Raw genomic sequence first — 26,066 nt, 5'->3', positions numbered from 1 at the left:
AGCTTAAAAATCATCTATCTCTCCTTATCACAACAGCTGTCTACAAAACATCTCCACTTTGCTGTCCCATGGACTCAGCATCTTTGCACCTCCTCCACACCTCCCCACCAGCTCTTTCTGTGTCCTAATATTAGTGACTCTCAACATTTGCCTATAGATACCGTGAGAGTATCATCTAGGACATTTCCCTAAAAAATATTGTTTGCATAATCTCTCAGAGCAAAGCCCAGAAGTCTCAATTTTTAATAAGTACCTCAAATGATTCCAATACATAGCTCAGTCTGGCCTCAGACTCTCTGTGTAGCCAAAGATGACATTAAATTCCTGGTCCTCCTGCCTCCACTTCCCAATGCTGGGATTATAAATTTGTGTGACCTTGCCTGGCTTTCTGTGTTTCCTTGTCTAGGGAAAGAACTATCACGGTAGCCCATACTCCTGAATTTTTCTTTGTATTTGTAACAATAACATTGGACTTCTTCTCTGTAATTGCGCATTATGAACTGTTATGAACTAGTGTTAGACAACAAGGGTAACATTGTTAATTCTAGGCAACATTTCTTGTTGTTAAGAATTTAAGAAGCTTGGACAAGCATGAGAACCTGGGTTCAGATCCCTGACACCCATGTAATATTTTAGCATAATCATGCACATCAGTAACCCTAGTCCTGGGGATACAGAGACAGGCAGATCCCTGAAGCTTGCTGGCCAGTTAGTATAGTCAGTTAATAAGCTCTGGATTAAGTGAGAGACCCTATCTCAAAAAATAAAGTGGAGAGTGATAATGGAAGATACCCACTGTCAACTTCTAGCCTCCATATGTATGTGCACACATGTGCCTGTGTACCCTCTACACACATTCACACACATATACTACATATGAGTATGCATGCAATATAACACACATACCACACATATTCACACAAAAGAATTCAGAGAAACTAGATCTGGGAAGAGTCTTTTAAGGGCTAATAGGTTAGTATATAATAAAGTTTTACAAGATCCCTGCAAGCAGGTATCATTCTCAACCAATACACAAGACAAACCTCTCTGAACTGAGACTAAAGACTTCCCCAGTCTCTTAAAACTGGTTTAAATGCTCCATTGATGACTTCATCCATGCTGTGGGACTTGCTATAAATGCTTGTATATGACACTGCCTTCCCTGATTATACTGTAGGAATCCTGCAGTGAGCAACACCTCTTGGATTCCTGGTGGCATGGAGCTGATACCGATCTAGGAGAGTGTGTTCTAACCTCCAAGGAAGGGAACCGTCTATGGATGCTTTGGGTGGATTCTTAAAGAAAGGCTTAGTGCCATAGCTTCTGAGTCTATACACCAAAATGGACAAGAAAGTAAAGGAAGGGCTGTACAGATGGCTCAACAGTTAAGAACACTTGCTCTTGAAAAACCCATGTTCAAATCCCAATACCCACAGTGGGTGGCTCACAACTGCCTATAACTCCTGCTCCAGGGGATCTAGTCCCTTTTCTGGCATCTGTAGGTACCTGCATTCATATGCACATACCCCCACACACAGACACACATTCATACATACAATTTTAAAAATTTTAAATCTTTTAAAAAATGTTCAGGGGGTTAGAGAGATGGCTCAGTGATTAAAGCACTGGTTGCTCTTGCAGAGGACCTGGGTTCAGTTCCTGACACCCACGTGGTGGCTAACAATTGTCCATAACTCCAGTTCCAGGCAATCCGACACCCTCTTCTCTCCTCCATAGACGCTGTATGACACAAGTGCACTTATACACATGCAGGCAATACACTCATACAAATAAAAATAATAATAATATAAAATTTTTAAAAAGTGTTTAAAGAAAGAAGACAGGTGGTTTCTTTGATAGCATAAATGGTGTGATCCTTCAAAGTGGTATGATGGATAGTCTTAACTGACAATGTGTTGGATAAAGAAAACCTGGGTACATCTAAGTAAAGCATGCCTGTGAGTTTTTATGTGACGGTGTTTCTACAGACAATCAAATCACAAGTGCTGACCTAATGACTAGATGAATCCCTTGACATTCATAATATGAAGGAATATAAGGTGGTGAAAGGTAAGAGGGGCTAGTTAAAGAGTTAAAGGAAGTATGTCACTGGGTGTGGTAATGACTTTTTTAGGAGTGCCTAGGGTCACAAATGAGAATTCTGTTGAGCATGGTGACACATGCCTTTAATCCCAGCCCCCAGGAGGCAGACACAGGGGCAGGCAGATCTCTGTGAGATGGAGGCCAGCCTGATCTACATAGTGAGTACCAGGGAGACCAGGCTAGGGAGACCCTGTCAAAAAACAAAAACCAAAAAATGAGAATCATACCTAGTCTTGTAGCCAAAGTTAGTATGTTCTGAGATCATTTAACACTATTGCAGCTTGTTTACAATGTAAACAATCTTACTAGGCCTTGGGTTCCTTTTGTAAACTAAACAAATAACTTTAATCTCTCATGACCCACCATTGTCCCTGGACCCAGAATAATGTGTGTGTGTATGTACATTTCAAAAACAGCCCTGGAAACAGCAGGTATCATTGGAAGCAACAAATTATCCTGTTTATATTCCAAACAACAGGTATGATTAGATTGATAATTTCTGTTTGTGCTTGTGTTGCTGTTCTAGGTCAGTAGGGGTCAGAAAGGGAAAATCCACTGATAAGACAAAGCTCCTCATTTATTTCCCACGTCATGCTACATTTACTGTTTCAATAGATAGAAAGTCCTTTGTTTGAGAGAAGAGCTGTTAAGAGAACTCAGGAGGAACAATTCTGAGAACAGATAGGGCTCACTCTAGGTTTTAAACAATGCCAAGAGTTAGACTGTCTTTGTTCAGACACTCATATTGTGGCAAGTCTCTGTGACAACTAGGGGCATATCTTTGGGGTCTTCATCTGTCTTAGCCTCTTCTTATGCCCCCCTTCTCTTTGCTTCCTGTCTGCCAAGAGGTGAGGTATCTACTTTGTAACATGCTCTTGCACTGTAATATTTTGGCCAAGTGCATGGGACCAAGCTACCATGGACTGAACCCTCAGAAACTGAATTAGAGTAAATAATTCCTCCCTTTAAGTTGTTTATGTAGGATATTTATTCATATGGACACAAAAAGTATTGATAGAGCAAGATTGTGGCCTCACCTAATGGGCTACTGACCACATTCTTTTCTCTGGCCTTGTTCTGGTCACACCACCCTATTGGTCAAGGTATTGTAGGACCCGAAGATCCTCTTCATTCAACCCCTCCTGACACCCCACTGGTTGCTCTTTTCAGCTTCTGTATAATGCTTGAAATGCCTGCCTGCTGCTACTCCTCTCCTGCTGTTCCCTTTCCAGGAAACTAGATTAGATAAGCCCGGGCATGGACACTGCCCTATAGAGTAAAAATAAAGACTCCTGACCACACAGATGGCCAGCGCATTCCACAACCCTGAGAACAGCACCCGCCAATAAAAAACCTCCACGACCGCATCCTGTACAACCAATCAGTTTAAAAGTGTGGGATTCTTGGACCAACCACAAAGTGACACTGTTATTCCCCTCCTCCCTTTGTCTCTAACCTATAAAGTGCCCCTTCTTCTCCCACCCGGGGCTCTCAGCACGGATCCGTTATATTGGTGCGGTCTGAGAGCCTGAGCTTGAGCCCGAATAAGCCATAAACCTTGCTTTTGCATTTTGGTGTGTTGGGTCCTCGATGGTCTTCTTGGGGTCCTGTGGATGAGGTATAACCTCCACCCAGTCAAGCAAAAGTGAATATAATGGTGTAGCCCAGATGCAAAGTAACTATCAGATAGAGATCACTTATAAAAAGACACATTTATGAGCATCATCACAGAATCTAAGGTATTTTAGAAGATGTTGGTATGCACTTCCTCGTAGAATACTGTACCAAATTTTTTTTTAATAGGAATTTTTCTACTGAAACTTTTTTTTAAAGGGATGATGAAATTTTTATCAGACTTAGAAGCACCTAGGATCAAATGGGCTTTTGAGCTTGACTATTTTCCAATAGACTCTGACATTCCTACAGGACCTGTGTTCAACATCTAAGTAACCAACTTGTAAAGAAACTTTTGAGTCAAGGCCTTCCTTCCTTCCTTCCTTCCTTCCTTCCTTCCTTCCTTCCTTCCTTTCTGAAGAATTCATTCTTGTCATTATGGTAAAAAGGTTACTTGCACACATCTGACAAAGGGCAAATAGAATAAATGGCCAATACTCAAAGACTAGGCACAAAACTAATCTCTTCTAATATTAACTTAAGTAACTCTGGGTAAGAAAAAACTAAGGGAGAGAGGACAATGTCTTTTCCTGGTAATTCTTTAAGAGTGACTAAATTTGCCCTGACATAGAAGGCTTTAAATCTGACCTGGGTAAAGCTATCCTCTTCCCTCCAGGCCCTTTTAACTTTCTGCCCTTCTGGGAATAAACATGTTGAAAGCATTGTCCTCATGCCTTGTCCTACCTAAGCTCCTGATACAGTGCCATAGACATCTATCCAGAGCCTTGGACTCAACACTGTGGCCAGTGTTTGTACTGCCATCTAATATCTCTGGTATACTTCATTATGAGGAAATATTCAGTATTCCAAAGTCCTTGCAATGTGTGTGTGGGTGGGTGGGGGTAATCTGTTGCCAGCTGGCTCTATTCATGTAGATCTAAGGTTCATAAGGTGTCTTCAAAGCAGGATTTGTCTGATGTCATCCAATTTGTTCAAGAAATTTATGAAGGCAGACATGGTAGGAGTATACTGATTTTTTTAAACTATGCTATCTTCATTAACAATTCCATTATAATTATTAGAAATTTAAGGTTGGGAGCTGGAGCAATGGCTCATCAGTTAAGAACATTGACTGTTATTGCTGAGGACTTGAGTTCGATTCCTAGCACCCACATGGTGGTTTACAGTCGTCCTTAACTCCAGTTCCAGGGGAATCTACCACTGTGCTACATCTTCAGCCCTCTTCAAGTGCTTATGAAGTGCTCAGCTTTGCACCACAGAATTTTAGAGCTGGGATGGTACTAAGAGGTCACCTACTCAAAGAATCCTAAAAAAGACCCTGAAGATTCTTTGCCTTGGAGCAACTGTTTTCAATCCTGACTGAACGTGAGAACTATCTAAGGCACTCTTTGAAAAAAACATGTGTCAAAGCCCCATCATGAGTCAAACTCCTTGGAGTTGGGACTCTGGTGTCAGTATATTTTAAGCCCTACCAGTGGCTGGAATGTTTGGATAGAGTTGAGAACCTCTGATCTGGGAGTTTGGAATCCTTTAGGGGTCCATGGTTGCCTTCAGAGGCCTTTCATGTGACCTCTCAGAAGTCATAAACAAATTTTTGTGGATATTTTCCGTATCTGATCCAAATGCCCAGCTGGTCCTCAAGTCTCCTCCATAACAATCCCACAGAATGGCTGCTCAGCTTTGGTTTAGCGCTTCCAGCATGTATGACGTGCACCAGGAAAACTACAAATGCAGGTCAACAAAACTGTAAACTTAAAACAGTATGCGTCTAATTCAGTTGTGTGGTTCTTGATTTTGAACTTCGTAGATGAGACCATCATGCTACAATGCCAAACAGTTGGATGTTTCTAGTGGTAAGAAACACTTCCTCCCTCAGGAAGCTTATCTTACCTTACAGCAGATATAAGAGTCAAACCCATAAGGAAGAGGAGCCCCACTTGAATAAAAGTCATAAAACATTAGAAGCGACCATCAAAGTCCTCATGTGAAAATTCTTTATTTTATAGAGAAAAAAACTGAGACAAAGAGAAATGAGGTCTCTTGGCTAAATTAGTTAATTTCAACCTGAAAAGTGAATGTCCAGACCTTTCAGTTCCATGCTTCATGTCTGCCCTCAGTACATGCTACTGAATCACTTCAAAGTGATCTGAGAGGTCTATTTCAGCGTTCACAGGGCTGGGCCTTGGGGGAGGCTAGACCCTGATCTTCTTATGTACCATCATTGTAGGCCATCCAACTGGGACAGGATGGAGGAAAAACAGCCCATCTTCTACCACGCTAAATACCTCCTGCTATACATGTCACTACATGCTTAGATGAAAGGCACCAGGAAATCCAGCTTAGCCACATTGTTGTAACACAAAGTACCAAAACCAGAATATGGCAGCTTATACCTATAATCCTAGTACTTAGGAGGCTGAGACAGGAGGATGAGTTTGAGGCCAGCCCAGGGAACATAGCAAGACCTTGTCTCAACCTGCCCCCCGGCCTGCCACCAAATACAGGTACCAACAGGAAGACACTGGCCTAGCTTACCCTCCAGTGGGATAGGTGCAGGCACTGAGGGCAAGGGCATGGAGTGTGCTCTGCCTTTGGTCCCCTGGGAAGGGACAAATGATAATAAATTAATGATCCGAATGTTGAAGATCTCCACAGTAGATTTGCAACTACACAGCAGGACTTCTGTGGTTGTTAGAGAAGCTGGGTAGACTCTAGGCCCTTAATCATCTGGAATTATTAAGTCCAAAGCTATATTATATCTTGTTATCTATCGAGCAACCCAAGACAATCTGCTTACCATCTCTGAGCTTAGTTGCCTCATCTATGTGTTCATAGCTTTGAACCATTGCATGGAATGAACAACACAACTCTGCTGTGGCCACAAGTTCTGGGCATGGGGGATATGTCCAGTAATTGGTGGCTGTTAACATTCTTAACACAATGATCAAAATACAAATCTGACAGCCACAAATGTTTCTTCTGCGTGTCTTATCTCTTACCATACCACATGCTTTTGATGAGAGGTGATGTCATAACACAGCCTGAACTCTCAATTCCCAGCTGTAGAGCTTGGCATAAAGTTCTGCACCTGGTGGGCACTGGAATTTGGATACGGTTTGTCCCCTCTGAAACTTACATGAACTTTAACTCCCATGAGATATTAAGAGATGGGACCATGTGGGACCCTTAAGGGCCAATTAGGAAACTCAGGATGTTTCTCATGGAGAGTATTTGCCTAGAATGGGAGAGACCATGAGTTTGATCTCTAGTACCACAAAATAAGTGTGTGTGTGTGTGTGTGTGTGTGTGAGAGAGAGAGAGAGAGAGAGAGAGAGAGAGAGAGAGAGAGAGATATTAAGGCTCTACCCTCATGAATAGATTACTCATTCATGGGATTAATAGATGAATGGGTTAGACTGGGAATAGGGCTGCTATAACAGCATGTTAGTGTCTTGTGCACTCCATCTCCTGCCAAGTGATGCCCTAAGTTACCTTGTAACACTGCCAGTAAGAAGGTCAACATCATATGACTCCTTAACCTTGGAGTAGAGCTGTGAAATCCATATAAACCTCTTTTCTTTGTAGCTTACCCAGTCTGTGATATTGTGTTATTAGCAACCGGTAAAGGCCTGAGGCAGTAGGAGTTAGGGAAGGCTTAGGTTGGAATGAATCCAATGGCAACTCTTACCAAATCATTCTGTTCTTTCAGGGGTATTTCAGACCCAGCATCTCCCTCAAGGCTGACAGAATCAATGCACTCGGCCAGGGTGTCCTCGGTCGCTTCCCCATTGAGAGGGGTCTCCACAGCAGCAGTGTCTTTTGATGGCTCTGGAAGCTCCACAGCAGCAGTTTCTGCACACAGACCAGCTGTGTCTTCATGTAGCTCTCTTGTGGGGCAAGCTGGTGCTGGCTCACTTGATGCTGTAGCTGGACCACACTGCTCTTCTGCATCTTTAGCTGGAGAGTCATTCTTGGGCATCTCAGCTACATCTGCTCTGTCTCCATTGGCTACGGTGTCACCAGCATCATCAGACATTTTAAGATCTGTCAACAGGATCACAAACACTTTGTGCTTTTATCTGAGTTGATAGTCATTCATTCAGAACTGGTAGTAATTCAATTACACCTGGTAGGTATAAACTTTCTTCTACCAATAAGTAACTCTGTGACCTGAATAAAGGCCCACAAAGACATCTCTCTCTTAACCATTAGAGCCTGTGAATTCTCTCTTATGTGGCAAAAGAAACCCCAGGTGAGTTAAGGATCTTGACATGCAGCGGTTGCCTTCATTTCTCTGAGTGGGTCCTATGTGTGAACAGAGTGTTTGACTACAAGGAGAACAGGGAGTGATGGACATAAGCAGAGATTGGAGGGATGCACTCAGAGAGGGCCAAAAGCCAAGGAATTGAGGCAGTCACTAGAGGCTGAAGAAGACAAGGAAACCATTCTTCCTTCTCACTCCAGGAAGAACCAGCCCTGAGGTTCTTGGTCTTAGCCCAAGGAAAATCCATTTCTGATTTATGACCTCTAGAAGTGGAAAAAAGTAAATGTGTGTTGTGTAAGGCATGGCATTTGTTGAAATTTAGTATAGCAGCAATAGGAAATTAGTATGAGCCTGAAGCCCAGTCTTGAAACTTGCAAGGCTCTTAGCATGAAGGGATATGATGTGAGAATTCAGAGCATTACCTTTATCTATGCCATTCTTTATTTAACCTGATTTTATTATCTTTGAATAAATGAGAACCACATACAAAATATTTGGAAGCTTAAGCCAGGCATGGTAGCACACATCTATAATCCCAGAACTCAGGAGGCTGGGCTAGGAGGACCATGAGTTTGAGGCCAGGAAATCTGAGGGCGACCATGGAGATCATGTCTCCAAAAAGCAAATGAACAAAACAAAAGAAAAAGGAGAAAAGAGAAAAAAACTACTTAAGAGCTTATTTTAAAATGCTAGAGAAATGGCTCAGTGGTCAAGGGTGCCTACTGTTCTTGCAGAGGACCCAAGTTCAGTTTTCAGCACCCGCATGGCAGCTCATTACTGCCTGTAACTCTAGTTCTAGGGAAATCTGATGCCTTCTTCTGGCCTCTACAGGTTCCTGCATGCATGTGAAGCACATAAACACCTACAGGCACACACACATAGTCATAATAAACAAACAAATAAGTAAAGCTTTTAAAAATGTCATTTAGTTTTTCAGTGTCATCAGACATACACAGGAGGGAAAATACACAGGCATGCTTTGGCCCCTGGTGGCCATGTTATCTTGTAAGAATTTTCATGCAGTTCTGTGCGTGGTTCTCAAATATCTGCCTCCAATCTACAGAGACAGAGAAGAGATGACTAGTTTTTTTCAGGGCTCAAGGAAAGGAGAGTGAGGAGTGATTGCTAATGAATATGAGGCTTCCCTTGGGGGTGACAGAAATGTTCTAAAGTCAAATGGTGGCAGTGGCTGTGCAAGTGTGTAAATACACCAAAATCCACTGGCTAGCGTACTGGAAAACAGATTTTATAGTATGCGCATTTTATAATATATAATGCTGATATAAAGAAAATTCTACATTCACATAAGTAATTCTATGGCCAGCTGGACATCTCTCTCTTCATACTCTAAATACTAGGTCTTCTTGTCCTTTGTGTTTCTCACAACAAATTCTGTATTTTTCCAAAAACCAGGGCTTCATCAACTAAACTTTCACCCTCTTAAGAATACACAGCATCAATGGCTATCACTTACCAGGTGCTTACAATTGCCAGTCTACTTAAGTGTATTACCTCCTGTGAGTCAGATATGTTGAGCTCCATTTTCCAGATAGGAAAACTGAGGCTTGGAGGGCATACTTTTAGATTCAAAGTGTGAGTCATGTCTGACTCTGAGAATGAACCCTATCGGCAAGGCTGCTGGTCTCTTCTTTTGCTTTCAGCCAATGGGTGAATTCTACGGGCTCTGTATTCAGAAGCCATGCACACTTACTTTACTTCCCTTTCCCTGCCAGGTCTTCACTCTAGCTCACACGGTCTATTCCAACTTTGGATTTACCTTCGTCACTGCCGCTGTTTCCCAAATCCACATCCTTTGCCTCCTGGCTCTACATCATTCTTCTGCACACATCCTGACTCCTTCTTCCTGCCCTTGCTGAAGTGAACCCACACACTTCTAGTGGCATCTGACCACCTTTGCTTTGATCCCTGTAGGCTTAGCTCCCATCATTCCCTTCCCAGCCTTAAAAGACATGACGTAACTCTCACATATTCACGTATACTTTTCACACACATGTATAACAGACCCTCAGCTGGCTCTTGGCTCAATACATTGTTTTCTTACACACATAAAACAATCACTTCCTTCATTCTTTGCATCTCCCAACTGTTTAAATTTTCTTTTCTGAATTCTGAGTGAGTACTCTGCTTCTACTTCATGTTGGTCATTATCTCTCTGATTAGAATCATCTGAGGGTTTCTTTTCCTACTGTATTGTAAATTCAATGAAGGCAAGGATATGTTTTTTGCATATATTGGGAAGCTCAAGAAATAATGTTCAACCCACTACGATTTGTATCAAGAAACTCCTGCACTTTCTTACGGCAGCTGGTTTCAAACGACTTTAAAATTCCATACTGTCTTTTTTTTTGTTCCTTTGCATCTTAAATGAGTGAGTTAGCAGTTTTATCACTATAACAAATTCCTGAGGTAATGAATTTATAAGATGATAGGTTTATTTGGAGGGTTTTGATTTGTGCTTGGTTGACCCAGAACTTTTGAGTGAAGTCACATATTGTGACAGGAGTGGATGGTAGACCAAAACCTCCCACTTCATAGCTAGAAGCAAAAACGTGGAAGAGGGCTGGGTAAGGTGGCACATGCCTTATCCCAGCATGCTTGAGACAAGCAACCAGATTTCTGTGAGTTTGAGGCTAGCCTGGTCTACATAGTGAGGTATAGACCAGCCAGGGCTGCACAGTGAGACCCTGTCTCAAAAAAAAAAAAAAAATAGAAGAAGGAAAAAGAGATGGAGGATCAGGAGGAGGAGGAGGATCAGGAGGAGGGAGGGAGGGAAGGAGGGAAGGGGAGGAGAAAGGGGCTAAGGTGTCACTACCTCCTTTCAATGGCATACCAACAATGACTAGAAGTCCTTCCACTAGGCCCCACCTCTAAAGTTCCCACCACTTCCTTCCCAATAGTGTCAATCTGGGGACTAAGCTCTGAGAACATGGGAGGAAATTTTAGATATAAACTCTAGAATTGAGTTAGAACATTTATTTTAACAAAAATATCTCCTGGACCCTGAATTCGGTGAAGACATTCCTGAAAAGGCAAAGACTCCAGCTGACTTGTGAAGTCTAGAAGAGTCAGAGTTGATGTGGCCTATCAAGAAGTCGGTCCAAAGCTGTGCTGAAATAGTAAAGAATGACAAGGCCAGTGTGAGGAAAATCGTGGTGGGTTATAGGGAGGGGACTGGCCAGGTAGCGGGGTATAGTTGAAAAGCTACTGTCCTTTAGAAGCTGATAAAATCTTCATGAAAACCTCCTTCAGAGTCAGGACGGCCTAGGGCAGGGGTTTGCAAAGTACAACCTAGTGGTCAAATTTTGTCCTCTGCTTATTGGGTAAACACAGTTTTATCAGAGAGAAACCATGGGCCTTTCTGTTCAGATGGAGTTATAGCTTCTCTATTATGGCAGAGCTGTGGGATGCAACACAACCGTGTGGCCTGTAAAGTCACAGAGTCTGAGATTGTTACTTTCTGGCCTCTCATACAGAATGCAGGCTAGCCCAGAGCCCAAGATATTATCCAATGGCCATAGCCTAAAGATTTTGCCTGGTCTCTGAGACAAGCTTGACAAGAACAGGTTAAGGAATAAAGGACAAACCAGTGTCACTTTTATGTTTATTTTTCAAATCATCTATAGCTGGTCACAGACCTTATCTAATACTTTTATTTCTCTGTAAATTGAACATCCTTATTATTAATCTAGATCATTAAGAAGCACCAATCAATTTAATTTCTTTCCTCTATTGTAGCCCTGGCTGGTTTAGAACTTACTATGTAGACCAGGCTGGCTTTGAATTCAAAGAGATCTACTTGCCTCTGCTTCCCAAGTGCTGGGACTAAAGGCATAAACTACCGTGCCTGGCAATTTCACTCTTATAAAAGCAGGAATATGCAAACAAATCTGGCCATGACAAACATTTGTGGGCAAATGAAAACCACTATGGACCTTTGGGTGCATGTGCTTTGTCTTAAATGTGCTGTTATACTATTCATATGTATTCTAAAATACTTTGGCATATACTATGTGATCTATGTACATGTTAATAAGTTTTAATTTATGCCAAAAAGTGATTAGTTAATAACTAAATTACTTTATTCAGGGACGTACTTTCAAAAGGTCTTTCATAAGCATATCAAAATCCATCACTGGGTATCCACTGGGTGAGAGGGCTCAACTACCATCCCTTGGGTGGGTATTCTAGGGTATGCTAATTAGCATAATTGATATTAGAAATCCCTTCCCGCTGGTGAAAAGGCAAGTCCTTAAGATATGTGGGACAGGGAGAAATAATGCACCGTTGTCCTCTGTCCCTCTATGTCCAGGGTAGAGTGCCCAAGAATCATCTGTGAGGTACTAAAGTGATATTGTTAAGATGTATTTACAGAGGACACATATATTTCAGGAAGGCCAATGTTTTACATCTGCTTAAATGATAAAAATGGTTATTATGAGTCCAATTTTAACTTGTAATCTGTAATTTACTCATTTACTTCTGTCACAGGTCTGATTTTTCTCTACATCCCTCCCCCACCACAAAACACCCACCTTTTTTCCTTTGCTTTGCTTTGTTTTGTTTGAGATGAGGATATCATTTAACATAGGCTAGGTTTCAAACTAGATATGTAGCTGTGGATGACCTTAAACTTTTGATTCCCTACCACCTACAGAATGTTGCGATTACAGGCATACGCCACCACACCTGGTTTTATGGGGTGCTGGGAGTGGAACCTAGGGCTTCATTCTAGGCAAGTACTCTACTCACTGATCTACAGCCTGAGCCTTCTGTTTGTTTTGATAGAACTTCATCGGCTCTGGACGCTAAGATGATGAGGAAAATGACACTGGTTTTAAGGCTGTGCCAGCCTGTCTGTAACTACTGGAAAGTGTCCTAAATGCACAGCTGTTTCTGAGAAGGACCTGGTGGAGTGCACCAGGACTTGAGCTGTGGCAAGTTGCGTATGTCTAAGATGTCTGTATCCCCTGCCTGGGTGCCTCATCAGCACAGTTGGAAGTCTTCATCGATTTCTGGTTTAGAAGGCTGATCACTACAGTCATGTCCATGGTTTTGATGCTACAGAGATTCAACCCACAGAAACAAGGCGGCTGCTTCAGGAAACTCCAAGAAGAGAAAGGGGGTGTATAATGAAGCCTTTGTAGGCTGGGAATAAGTTGGTTTTTCATGAGCAAATTTATTCATCACCTAAAATGCTCCTAGAACTATGCAAGGTATTGGATCAGCTACCTCACAGCTCCCCCAGATAAACACAGAACAGAAGACACAGGGATTATCTTTCAGGAATGAGGAATGTTTGGGAAGCTAACGCAAAACCATTAGAGTGCTATTCATGGACAGTGTGTAACTCAGTGGTAGAGTGCTTGCCTAGCATGTATGAGGCATTGGATTTGATCTCTAACATCAAAAAAAGAAAATTAAATTAAAAGGAAGGAAGACAAAAAGGCAGGAAAGGAAGAGATATCAAATAAAGGAAAAATGTTCCCGAACTGGTACAAGGAGAATCATGAATGTGGCTTTATATGGCTATTCAAGTTGGTGGGGTAAGAGCACAGGGAGATGCCCAGTTTCTGGAACCAACTCTAGACAGCCAGGCTGCACACCTGGGTGACTGGGCCCAGAGGCTGCATGGAAGAATGGTGAGGTAGATTCTGAGGTGGAAAGAGCAGGACCTGAGGGAGCAACAAGCAGTGGCCTCTGGTTCTGACCACAATGTCTCCTTAGGCAAACAGCTCCCAATTTCTCACTGGGCTTCCTGCTCCCTCCTCTGTGAATTTAGAATGCATGACATGATCTGGAAACTTCGTTTCCAAGCCCAGACCCCAAGCCTGGGGTCAGCGTCTGACGACAGAGAAAAATGAGGACAGGATTTCAAGTTTTTCATAAATTCTAAATTTATTAATCATAAAGCTCTGCCTTCACTTTGCAAGTGTAGCTTTTTGTTCTTTTCTTGATATTAAAAATGTTGCTCATGGGGCTGGAGCGATGACTCAGTGGTTAAGAGCACTGGCCGCTCTTACAGAGAACAAGGGTTCAGTTCCCAGCGCCCACTGGGGGCTAACAACCATTGGCAACTCCAGTTCCAGGGGATCCGACGCCCTCTTCTGGTCTGTGCGGGCACTGCATGACAGGTGCACTTACATGTAAGCAGAAACACTCCTATGCATAAAAAAATTTTTTAACTGTCTCTCATTTCATAAAATAATAAAAAAAATGTAGTGACAGTGGATGGATTATGTTTTAAATGGCTTCACTTGGTGAAATACAAATGTGGGAACATGTATTCTGGAAGAGATTGCCTCCCTACTGAAAAACTGCAGGTCTGAGAATGACCAAGCTAAGCCTCTGGAAGAGAAACTCCTGCTCCTATGTAGTTTTTCAAGTGCACACACCCAGACCCCAGACCCATGTCTACATCTGCCATGCATTTTCTAAAGCACAGAAGAGACTCATTTGCTTTGCTAAAAAAACACTAGGTGTATTGTGGGGGATCTGTAGCCCCTCACCATCCAGGGCACCCTGTATCTTGAAACTCAACACCAACTACATCCTTGCCTCCAGGCACTGGTTTCCAGCTCACACAGCTCCTAAACCTCCATTCTGCATCCATTGACACCAGGACTGCCAGCCAGGCCAACTCCCATTCTCTTAGCTACCCAGCATCTAGGGTCACCCTTAACTTTGAAATTGCTCCTCCTCTGCCCCACTCCCTCCAAACAATTAAGTGTTCCCCTGTCTGTTTCTTTGAGACTTTGCACAGATTTCTCTATTGCCTTTAGAAGTCTCTGTGCCATGTCATCCTTCCAGGACTGTGACCAACAGCAACTTGCTCCATTCTGACTCACAAATATTTACTGAACTGAAATATACTGTTTGGTATTGATTCAAAATAAATGATGTTTGACATAAGCCTGGTCTGATGAAAGAGATGGCTAGTTACAGGGTATGAATCCCTGATTTCAGGAAGGTCCCCTCCTACCTTCAAATTCCTTCTGCACTGGCTTACTTGTTTCAAATTCCACCCTTAGAGTCTCATTCCTTTGCTTACAGTTTTCAATAGAAAGTTAATTAGATTCATTTGCGATGTCAGGCTTGATGGAAAAAATGAGAGTGCGCCTAGGAATATAGGTTGGGGAGGAAAGGCCACTAGAAGGGAGTGCAGGGAAGCCTCTGAGGAGAGTGCCTGGCTCATGCTTTGGTATCACAGCTGGGTTACTCAGGAGTTCAAAGTACATTGGTTTAAAAAGCCACCTGCTTGACTCTTTAAGAGGTTCAGGATGGGAACGGATGGGATCAGCGGGGCCTGCATGATGCTCTCCATAACCCTTCTCTAAGAAAAAGCAGTGCAACTCAGGCCGCTGGGGAATACTCACCGGATTCCTTTCAGAAGGCCAGCCAATCGGGTGGAGGGTCTGGGTCTGGGGTGGGGTGTAGGAGACCCATGAGGAGGCTGGGATCCAGGGGTGCTAGCCTAGGGTGTTCTCAGGGCAGCAGAGCAGGCAGGCGAGAGGCCTGCAGGGGAGGGGTGGTGGACATGGGTGGGAGGCCAAGGGCAGGCACATCCCAGGGATGGAGCCCTGATAGGGATTTGCTGCCTCCATGCCCCGTGCTGCGAGGACCCTACAGCCGCGTCTGATTTGGGGCACCAGGGAAACTTTTCAGACTTGCATGAACGGAGACTTTGGGAGAAGGTGGGCTCCGCGGAGCTCCTGGCCGGCCGAGGGTGCAGACCCGGCGTGCGGGCGTGTGGGTGTGTGCATGAGCGTGGACCCGGAGCGACACACACTCACACACACACACTCACACGCCCGCACCCACGCAGGGCCCTCGGCCGCGCCGCCCGCGCCTGACCGGACCTTCGCCCCCAAGTCGGCTGCTCCCTGCTGGCGCCCGGTGCCACGTCCCGGCCGATGGCTTCTCACGACCGCAAAGGGCAGGGGGCGCGGGGTTCGGGACCGCTCGGAGGGAGGTGCCCGCCCGCCCGGGGAGGGGATGGAGAGGGGGCGCCCGGGGCTCTTACCGCTCGGCCGCCGAGTGCGCGCGGAGCCCGGCCGTCCCGCCCCGCCACGTCTGCAGGACCGGCGGGGACGCGGCCGCAGGGGAGGGACAGGCGCCGAGTGCCCCGCCCCGGGCCCTCACCCCGCCCCGGGCCCGCCCGCATCCCGCTCCCGCCCCATCCGCCGGGAAACTTTGCGATCCCGGTTCCGTTCCCCCGAAAGAGCTCAGCGCGTGCTCCCTGTCTACGAGAGTTTTGGGGTTCGCGGGTTCCCCTGCCTTGCTTTCCAAAGCCGGAGGAAAGCCCTGCGTTTTCGTGAAAAGGGATCCCTCTGCCAGGCTGAGGGATTCCCGGGTTCCGCGTTAGTGGCCCTGGGGTGAGACTTAAAAAAATACCCAACAGCTGTACGCTTTCTAGATCTGCTTGGAAATGTGGACCAAAACCCAAACGCAGTATCTTTGGCCTGCGCATCCGCTTAGGCCTGACAACTCACATGGGTCCTAAGCAAACAAGTGTGAGTGCGTGTGTGTGCGTGTGTGTGCGTGTGTGTGCGTGTGTGTGTGTGTGTGTGTGTGTGTGTGTGTGTAGTTGTTGATTGTAGCTGTTTATGCCATGGAAAGCCGGAAGCACTCTAAATGTCCCACACTAAGGGACTGGTGTCTTGAGCTGCATTAACTTCGAACAACTGAATTTGCGGCATCCATCAAAAACTGTAATTTTATGTATTTATTTTTTGGACTTTTTGAGACAGGGTCTCTCTGTAGCCCCAGCTGTCCTGGAACTCACTATGTAGGCGAGGCTGGCCTTGAACTCACAGATATCCACCTTGTTCTGCCTCCCAAGTGCTGGGATTAAGGCATGTGCCACCACGCCCAGCTCCAAAAACTATAGTTTTTTGACAGTGAGTGAAGGGGGCAGGGAAAGTGTATAGGGAAATCGTATGAACGATTTTTGTAAATATGTGTACATATGTTTTACATAAAAGCCAGGCAAATTATAATTTACAAGCAATGAATTTTTCTAAGTGATGTATTTAAGGCCAGTTTTCTCCTCTTTTCTCTCCTTTTTAAAGTCACACTTTAAAAAACTTTAAATTCAATTTTTAAAAATGGTAATAATCTCATTCTTGACCCTTTAATATCACTATCATTGTTTATTATTATTATTATTGTATTGTACCAGGGGAAAACATAGGGCCTTCACATACTAAGCAAGAACTCTACAAATGAGCTACAACCCCAGCCTGTTTTTACTTTTTCATTCTATTTTGAGACAGAGTTTTTCTGTCTTGTCAAAGCTGACCTTGAACTGGGCCTGCAGACTGGTACGCCTTGAATTTGGGATTCTCCTTGAATTTGAGATTCTTTGGTTTCAGCCTCCTCAGTCCCTGAGATTGAGGCTTCACCACCCTGTCTGGCTCACTGTCATTTTTAAGGGTGTGGATTCTGTTGTAGTTTCTCTCTAAACACATATATACAAAGACAGATTTTTTTTTCTTTTTCATAAAAATGACAATCTGAAGCTGGGCATGATGGTGTGTGCCTGTTAGACCAGCACTCGGGAGACTGAGGCAGGAGGATTGCAAGTTCAAGACCAGCCAGGGCTTCACAGTGAATCTGAGGCTAAGTTCAGCTGCATAGAATGCCCTGACTCAAAATAATTTTTATTAATATTGAGACAAAATATTGATATATTTTTATTTTTTCCTGCTTAGGATTATCTTTTTTTAGTCAATATGTAACAGTCAAAAGCATTTTTCTAAGATCTACAATATATTTTGTACCTATCCAATTTATGTAATTACTCCTCTGTTGATGGATAATCAGGTCATTTCCAGTTCCTTCTCTATATTTTCCATATAGAATAAAAAATTTAAGTGAATGAACATATTTTTATATTCATGGAAAAACCAAAAGTCATCTTGACGTGACCAAAGGTAGAAACTGCTTTGAGACCAACCTTTGTGAATTGGGCCAGAATTTAAACCCAATCCAGTGCTTGGCTCCTGTGCCTCATTTCTAAAATAGAAGAGAGTCACTTTCCGCCTTCTTTTCCAGTTCTGAATCTGTGACCGGTACCAAATTGTGCTCCACGTGTGACAGGTGAGTTTCAGTGTACTACACACATCAGCATCCATGCTGTGAATTCCTGCCTGCCTGGAGACAGCTGCACCTCTCAAGCACCTGCTGGCCAGCTGAGGGCAACAGACCAGTCAGACATTCTGGTCTTAAAGGACAGGTTTCCTTTTTCTCTTTTGACCCAAACCACCACACCTATCCAGAAAAAGAATGATCAGCAAACAATCCTAGCAACAAGGTATTTTCCCCCCAACTGTGAATTATGTTCTTTTGTTCAAATACAGCTGCTCCCAAACATACCAGGTCTTATTGCAAATATTTCAGTTTTTTGCAACTTGAAACTTTTTACGTTGATTTAAAACATTTTGGATTTTTTAAATCATATAGAAAAATAGGAGATAACAGGATTTCTACCAACCGAGCCCAAGCCCCAGTCTTAATGTTAAGCATCTTTTGAAAAGCAATCATGGTCATAATGTAGTACTAGGACATCCATTTTGAGTCTTTTTAGCTTCCATTCTATGCCACAATATGCCCATTGCCTAGTTATGGGATTTAGTGTGTTTCATATTTCACTCAATTACAGAGAATGATGCAGCGGCTATCTTTGTGTGCATTTCCTTGGATCCCAGGCTAGCAATAGAATAGCTGGGCTATCTTTAACTAGACATTGCCCAATTGCCTCACAGCCTGGTTGAACCACTGTAGCACTTTTTCTTCCTTTTTCCTTTTGTGTGTATGTTTGTGATATACACTGTGTGCATGCATGTTTGCATGTGTACGGGCACATGTGTGTTTGTCGGTGTGCATGCGTATGGAACCTGGAGGTTGATGTTGAGAGTCATCCTCAATCTCTCTTCATCTTTTTCAATGAAACCTGGTCTATCAATCAAACCCAGAGCTCTCAGATATGGTTTCTGTGCTGTCTCCTCTTCCAAGGCTGGAATTATAGGCAGACCGCCAAGCCCATCCGGCATTTACATGGGTTCTGGGAAACCAAACACCAGTCTTCATAGTTGTGTGGCAAGTGCTTTAACCACTGAGTTATCGCCCAGCTCTTCAACACAGCTTTTCAAAAGCATGTATTATGTAGCAAGTAATGCTTTAGGGCCTGGGACATTAAAGAGCAAAACCAAGTCCTGTTCACAAGCCCCTAACTTGAAAACATGTCAGGGGGAGGAATAAAGAAGGATGTGTAGGATCCTTAAGGCCTAGAGCATGGTGGGAGAGAGTAACTGTGGTCTGGGAAGACCTGGCTGATATAGGAAGACCCCTAGTCACATCACAATGTAACTTAGAGGCAAGAACAGAACGTGACCAATGGTGATATCTGGGGATGGTCCCAGGGTGAGGGGACTGCAAGAACAGTGTGAGAGCATGGTTGGTGCACTCACAGGAAAATCAGGTGGCCAATGTGACTAGAGCAGAGGGATGGTGGTGGGGTGGTAGGGGTACTGAAAGGAGCTGAAACCAAAGAGGTCATAGGATCCCAGCTGAGGCAGATGTGCCCTGCATGCTACAGTATGGATTGGAGTCTGTATTTTTGAGTGGAAGGGAAGCTTTAAAACGTTTTAGTAGGAGAGTGCTGTGAAACTGAGGCCTGAATTGGATTGGGGTGGGTGGGAGTGAATGGGTAGAGGGAAGTGGAGAGGTAGGGAGACCAATTAGGGATCATTTTGGTTATCCACAGGAGCCTGTGATGATGGCCTTAGCTACCCTGAGAATAGGGCAGAGCATGAGAGGAACTTTATTTATGGATCTATTTTGTATATGTTGAAGAAAACACAACAAAATGTGTTCATGGATTGAATGTGTGTTTTGAGCTAAAGAGAAAGGAGTTCCCAATGACTCCCAGGATGTTGGCTTGAGATTGTGGGAGAATAGAAAGATCGCCCTGGGAAAGGAAGGGTAAAGGGGCAGCTTTGGAGTCTGGATAGTGAGGATTCAAGTGTTTGGCTTTCAACAAGAATGATTTAACAAGTGCTTAGTGGGCAATTGGATGCAAGAATTGGAGTTCAGGGAAATCTGGGATGGGGACAGTTATTGGGGAGTCATTGGCTTTGATGCCAGGGGCAAGGATGGAATTAAAGAAGAGAAGGTCTGAGTCAGAGAAGATCTGGGGGAGAAAGAGGGCCCAGGAGACTGGGAAGGAATGAATGTCAATGAACTGAAAATTTGAGGAAAAGAAAGGGTCTTGGGGGGGAGGGTATCTAAGATGCCCAGAAAGAACATGTTTGAAGATATTTTAACCACATAAAATGTTGCTGATAATTCAAATGAGATGGAAAAATGGGGCTTGACCATTGGATTGGGCAATCTGATAGTCATTTGTCATGTTGAAAAGAGCTATTTCTCTTGAGCACTGGGGAAGGAAACCTGTTCAGAGTGTACTTAAGAGAACAGAAGGGGGATAATTAGTAACAGGAGCGAAAAAGCAGTGTCTTGGTGTGACAAGGAGCAAGGAGGAGGAGGCTGTTGTTCAAGGGAGGGATTTACTTTTTAGAGGTGGAAGACGTTGCAGCGCCATGCACAGACTGGAAATACCACCTCACAGCAGGGATGATGTTGCTGCTCTAGCAGAGACAGGATAATTACAAGTGATTTACTCGAGGAAACAGGTGGAAGTGAATTTCAGGTTCAATGAGGAGAAAGTGGCTCTTGACACAGAGTTCATCCAGAAAGACAGAGGAAAGTGCATACGGAACAGATTTTGGCAGGCTGGTAGAGCCTTGCAGAGGGTGTAGAACTGTGTTTCATCAACATCTGTCTTTGCAAAATGAAGACTCCATCATCAGTCAAGAATGAAGAAGGGAAAACAATTTGGGAAACATAAGAGAGGAGGAGGAAGAAGAAGAAGAAGAGGGGAGGAGGAGCAGGAGGAGGAGGAGTGTAGGACCAAGGAAGGATGATAGGAAAGCTGATAGGATTGCTCCTCCTTGAGGTTAGGACCCAGTGCACATTTCATGAGAGACCAGCAGCATGGGTGTGGATATTTTCTCCAACTGTGTTCAGCCACTCAGTGTGGTTCCCTGGAGAGTCTGACTTCACTTGATGAGAGAGGAATACAGCGGCTGAGCGTGAATACAGAGGAATGATAAAGGGAGGGATGGATGGATGGATGGATGGATGGATGGATGGATGGAGTGTTTCTAAGTGAGGCATCAGAAGGAAAGACTTGGAGGTGGAGCTGGCAAGTCAGATCATGGTCTGGGTGTAGCCTTGGCAGGTGGGCTACATAGCTATTGAAATTCCTAAAATTAGCAAAGGGATAGTACTCAACTTGATGAATGGTGCTAAAACACCCAGCGAAGTAATGGAGATCAGCAGATGACGGATTTCAAGGACTGGTTTCAAGTGTTGGAGGGAGAAATGGGAAGTTAATAGAGTCAAAGAAGGACAGACGCAACCGGACCTCTTGTTTTGGAAGTGCAGGTAAGAAACCAGAAACCACTAGAGGGCGCTGTGCTCTCGCTAGCATGCTGCCCAGAGCCTCACCCCATCTGCGATAGAACCACAGGAAGAGCTTTAAAAATAGTATTACCTCCTGGCTCTTCTCAGACCATTTATAAATAAAGCAGGGTCTCTGGACATGTAGGAGAGCTCCTGTTGGCTATCCTGACTCACAGTTGGCTTCACAGTGTCCTGACTTTTTGTCTATCTCAGGCATGTACCATTGTGAACAGCTGGGAGCGGTTGTCAATCTCTTTTCCCACGAGCCTGAAGGATACATACTTTTTCTTTTCATATTTGACCTATTTCCACTTCTTCCTCGTTGTCCATCTGTATCCTTGGCTCACTCTCTTCCCTTCCCCGTTTGGGTTTCTCAATCATGTTGATTTTTTTAAAAAATGTATACAGTTTGGATACTATTTCTGTGCTTATATGAACTACAAATACCTTTTTTTTTAAACCACCTGTGACTTGTCTTTGTTTTTTCCATAATTCAACAGTATATTTTAGTTTTAGCATCAAAACCGAATAATGTTTTACTTCTGTCTGTATTGGATCAGTATATTAGCTGGCCTTAGGCTATGTTATTATTTTTTTTAATCTCAATTGACATTCTTCAAATTAAAATAACATATGAAGTTGAATAGGGTAGCACATGCCTGTAATCCCAACACTGGGGAGCTGAGGCAGGAGGATTGCAATTTTGAGCCCTGCCTGTGAGAAAGGCAACATATGTACATGCTTCAAAAAAAGAGAAAGGTAACATATGTTCATGGTTTTTTGTTTTTCTTTTTTTTTAAATTCAGAGGTACATAGAATAGTGAATGAAAATCTCTTTTCGTTCTGCTGAAGAATAACATTTTTTAAAAAGAAAAAGTAAAATTTATTTTGTCATTACATGCATAATACATACTTATGGTGTAAAAATGATAAACAATAGATTAAAAACTGAAAAGCACTCATAAATTTTACCTCTCATATATAAGATTATGATTACAGTGTATGTCTTTTCAGTGTTTGTCTTTCCAGACATTCTCTATGTATGTCTTACAGCCAGTGTTTCTGTGGGACAATGCATCACAAAACAATTTTTTGTCAATAAATGTATTTCTATATCACTTATTTCAGTTTATGAATACACTAATCAATCTGTTTTAAGTATTTAGTTTATGTGCAGCTTTTCACTAACATAAAAAAATTAACATTCTTGTAGCTTTAATCTCTGAGTGTATGTCTTACTTCCTTAGGATAAATTCCTAGGAGCAAGGTTGCTTATTTAAAGTGCATTTTGGTTTTAAAGACATTTCAATCTAATGTATTGCCAAATTGTCACCCCCCACCCAGGAAACTGTAAATTGTTTAAAAAATATTTTATCATTTTTTATTTTATGTGTATGAGTGTATTGTCTACATGTATGTAAGTGCACCTGGGTCATCAGAAGAAGGCATCAGATCCCCTGGAACTGGAGTTACACATGGTTGTTAGCCGCCATGTGGGTCCTGGGAATAGAACCTGGGTCCTCCTTAAGAGCAGTCAGTGCTTGATTCCCAGGACCCGCATGACAGCTAATAACTGTCCATAACTCCATTTACAAGGGAATCTTACTGTCTCTTCTGACCTCTTCAGGCATTGCACGACATGGGTGCACTTACATACATGCAGGCAGTGCACTCATACACATAAAATAAAAATAATAAATAAAATATTTTTAAACATTTCTCAGAGCTGTGACAGCCTCAGTAAGAATAGTGTCTGTATTTCCTAATGTCAACTTTATCGAGACAACCAATGAGACATGCTCCATGTGACCAAATCTCAGTGGGTGTGTGAGTGTGTGTGTGTGCCTCTGTGTGTGTGTGTATGTGTGTGTACCTCTGTGTATGTGAGTGCACTTGTGCTTGTGTGTTTACATGTACATATGTGTATATTCTTAAGACTTTGGTCCAGTGTGGCCTGAAATCCCTGAAGACTCCCTGGCTCTTTGCCCCCCTCTGCCTCCTTCTCCAGTCTGGTCTCCCAGTGTCCCACTCACTTGCTGCTCCCTAGCTGCAGGCTTTGCCCCCATTGCTACATGCTGAGCCTCCCCAGGCCCCAGAAGACTTCCTGTTAGGTTTGATGAGTAAGGATGAATAGTAAAATGTTGGTCTTCCCCTTCCTCCCAAAAGAAGAAGTGATTTCTCCCCTTGCATCCAAATTTGTCATTGGCCAATGCGCACGGTCTTAGCTTGGCTCTCTTGTGAAGGAAGAACAGCAGCCAGTGGGATTAACTACAGGATGATTATTTAGCTTGTGTGTTCAGTTCTTTGCAAAACCTAAGCAAGTGGGAAGACTAGGTGCAGGGGCTCCTGCCTGAAGTATCTGGCTAATCACCCCTTCCCTTTTCATTTTAACCTTGCCTGGTATTCTAAAATTGTTCTAAATGGTCTTTAGAAAATCGATTTTAACCATGCCAGAAGGATCTCAGTGTTACTTGCTCTTCCAGAATTAAAAATGAAAACACCCAATAGTATCAAACATTGACCAGACTATAGAGTCAGGACTTGGGAGGTGGAGGCAGGCAGATCTCTGTGAACTCAAAGCCAGCCTGGTCTACATAGTGAGTTCCAGGCTGGCAGGGGCTACAGGGAAACTGTGTCTCAAAAAGACCTTAAAAAAACAACAACAACAACAAAAAGCAAACCATGGGCCTAAGGTTTTTTACCTTAAGTATTTCATTCAGCCCTAAGAATGCTAAACACTGCTTGAATGGCTGTTGGAATCTTTCTGGAAATGTTAAGGGGTGGTCACACCAGAAAACCAAGCTTCATAACTTCCAACGTGATAATTTAAAATTCAACCTGAAAAATCAAAAAAAACAAAATGTAACATAGAGAAACCAAAATGTCACCAAGATTTTCGTAAGCTACCTGCTTATCTAAATCCAGACATTTACCTACTTACTAGTTTAAACTGCAGCCAGAAAAGCTGCTTTGAAACCATTTTTCCAAATGGTTTACTGGAGGTAAGTCCGGGAGCGCCGAGAGATGGCGCCAAACTGCTTTTCCTCAGCTGAGGGCCTGCATGGGCAAGTGCTTATTTTGCAGAGCACAGAGAAGTTACTTTCTCTTCAGAGAAGGAAGTACTGGTAAGTAAAAAGGCTTTTGGAGATTTTTCCGTTATGGTGCAAATGCTTTAAATCAGCAAGAAAATGCTAATAAACGTGTAGGAGATAGGTAACATTTCTTAGAACTTTTTTTCAAAATGATTGTGTGTGTGTGTCTGTGTGTCTGTGTGTGTGTGTGTGTTTAATGTGACATCTTCTGAATTATTCAAGAACAGTGTGTCTTTATGGCAGATAAAAATCAACCAGGACTTCAACAGCAGTTCAGGAAAAGGACCGACTTGTGTGACTTATTTCTTCTGCTTTGTCTCTGATGTTTTCATATTGTCGCGGACATGGCAACTGTCACATTAGATTTTTAGAGTAAACAGTGCATTTCATCCTCAGACACATGGTGCTACAATCCTTTAGTGGTCTGTATCTGTCACTAATTCATGAGCTTTTTGAAGGGAGAAATTAATTATGTCACTCTTATTCAAATTCATATCCCCAAAAGGAGTGCCTACTGTGCTGCTGGTCCAAAGCCAACCCTGAATTAACATTAATGGAGGAAGTGAGCCAGACTAAACTCCCCAGCTCCTTACTTTGAATCAGCACTGTACTGTCCCTTGCCTCCCTCTGGCTGGGTCACTCTAAGTTGGATTAATGAAGTCCTCTTTCTCTTGCCTATCTGTTGACTATGAACTCTTTCCAACAATTACCCTCACTGAAAGTTATTTCCTGGTCTTCCCGTTCTTATGGTTATAATTTTTAAAAACTTTATTTATTTATTTTTATTTTATGTGTATGTTATGCCTGCATGTATGTAAGTGTCATGCAGGGCCCATGGAGGCCAAAAGAAGGTATTGGATCACTTGGAACTGGAGTTATGGAGAGTTGTTAGCTGCCATGTGGGTGCTGGGATTCAAACCCCAGTCCTCTATAAGAGCAGCCAGTGCTTTTAACTGCTGAACCATCTCTCCAGCCCCTACCTTTAATTTTTATAGGGTTCCAATCACCTCTTACCTTTTTTTGTTTGAAGCAGAGTTTATGTCAACCATCCTTTTTTTCTTCTTTTCTTTTTTTAAAAAAATATTTATTATTTTTTATGTGTATGAGTGTATTGCCTGCATGTAGGTAAGTGCACCCGTGTCGTGCAATGCCCACAGAGGACAGAAGAGGCTGTCGGATCCCCTGGAACTGGAGTTACAGACAGTTGTTAGCTGCCATGTGGGTGCTGGGATTCTAACCTGGGTCTTCTGCAAGAACAACCAGTGTTCTTAACCGATGAGCCATCTCTCCAGCCCCCCACTTTTCATTTAATGTATTAAACAGACTCTTACTCTTTTCTCTCACTTCCTTTAAAAAAATCTTTTCTTAGATTTTTCCAGTTTTATTCACTCTGTGTCTCCCTTCCATAGAGATAGATTGATAGATGG

General features: G+C 43.1%; 2 protein-coding genes across 6 annotated transcripts in view; one reads left to right on the top strand and one right to left on the bottom strand.

Moving 5' to 3' along the window:
- The window catches only part of Fam114a1 (family with sequence similarity 114 member A1), a 75,852-nt gene extending 59,705 nt beyond the window's left edge, over positions 1 to 16,147 (bottom strand). For 2 of the 3 annotated variants that reach the window (XM_008833224.3, XM_029563572.1), the window contains exons 1-2: positions 16,044 to 16,147; positions 7,427 to 7,782 (exon numbers count right to left, since the gene is read on the bottom strand). In XM_008833224.3, coding sequence (XP_008831446.1) covers positions 7,427 to 7,774 — 348 coding nt within the window. In that variant the 5' untranslated portion in view covers positions 7,775 to 7,782; positions 16,044 to 16,147. Of the gene's footprint in view, positions 1 to 7,426; positions 7,783 to 15,396; positions 15,536 to 16,043 lie in introns of all 3 variants that reach the window. The other variant, XM_017798193.2, reaches the window with a different exon arrangement.
- A 189-nt stretch (positions 16,148 to 16,336) lies between these two features.
- The window catches only part of Tlr6 (toll like receptor 6), a 24,759-nt gene continuing 15,029 nt past the window's right edge, over positions 16,337 to 26,066 (top strand). For 2 of the 3 annotated variants that reach the window (XM_017798192.2, XM_029563570.1), the window contains exon 1: positions 24,633 to 24,672. The gene's annotated coding sequence lies outside the window, so the exon portion shown is untranslated. Of the gene's footprint in view, positions 16,396 to 18,076; positions 18,122 to 24,632; positions 24,673 to 26,066 lie in introns of those variants that run through there. The other variant, XM_029563571.1, reaches the window with a different exon arrangement.

This window comes from Nannospalax galili, unplaced genomic scaffold (assembly GCF_000622305.1).
Source record: "Nannospalax galili isolate Female #2095 unplaced genomic scaffold, S.galili_v1.0 scaffold236, whole genome shotgun sequence".
In the NCBI taxonomy this organism is placed as follows: Eukaryota; Metazoa; Chordata; class Mammalia; order Rodentia; family Spalacidae; genus Nannospalax; species Nannospalax galili.
This window is presented reverse-complemented; position numbering and strand designations above follow the sequence as displayed.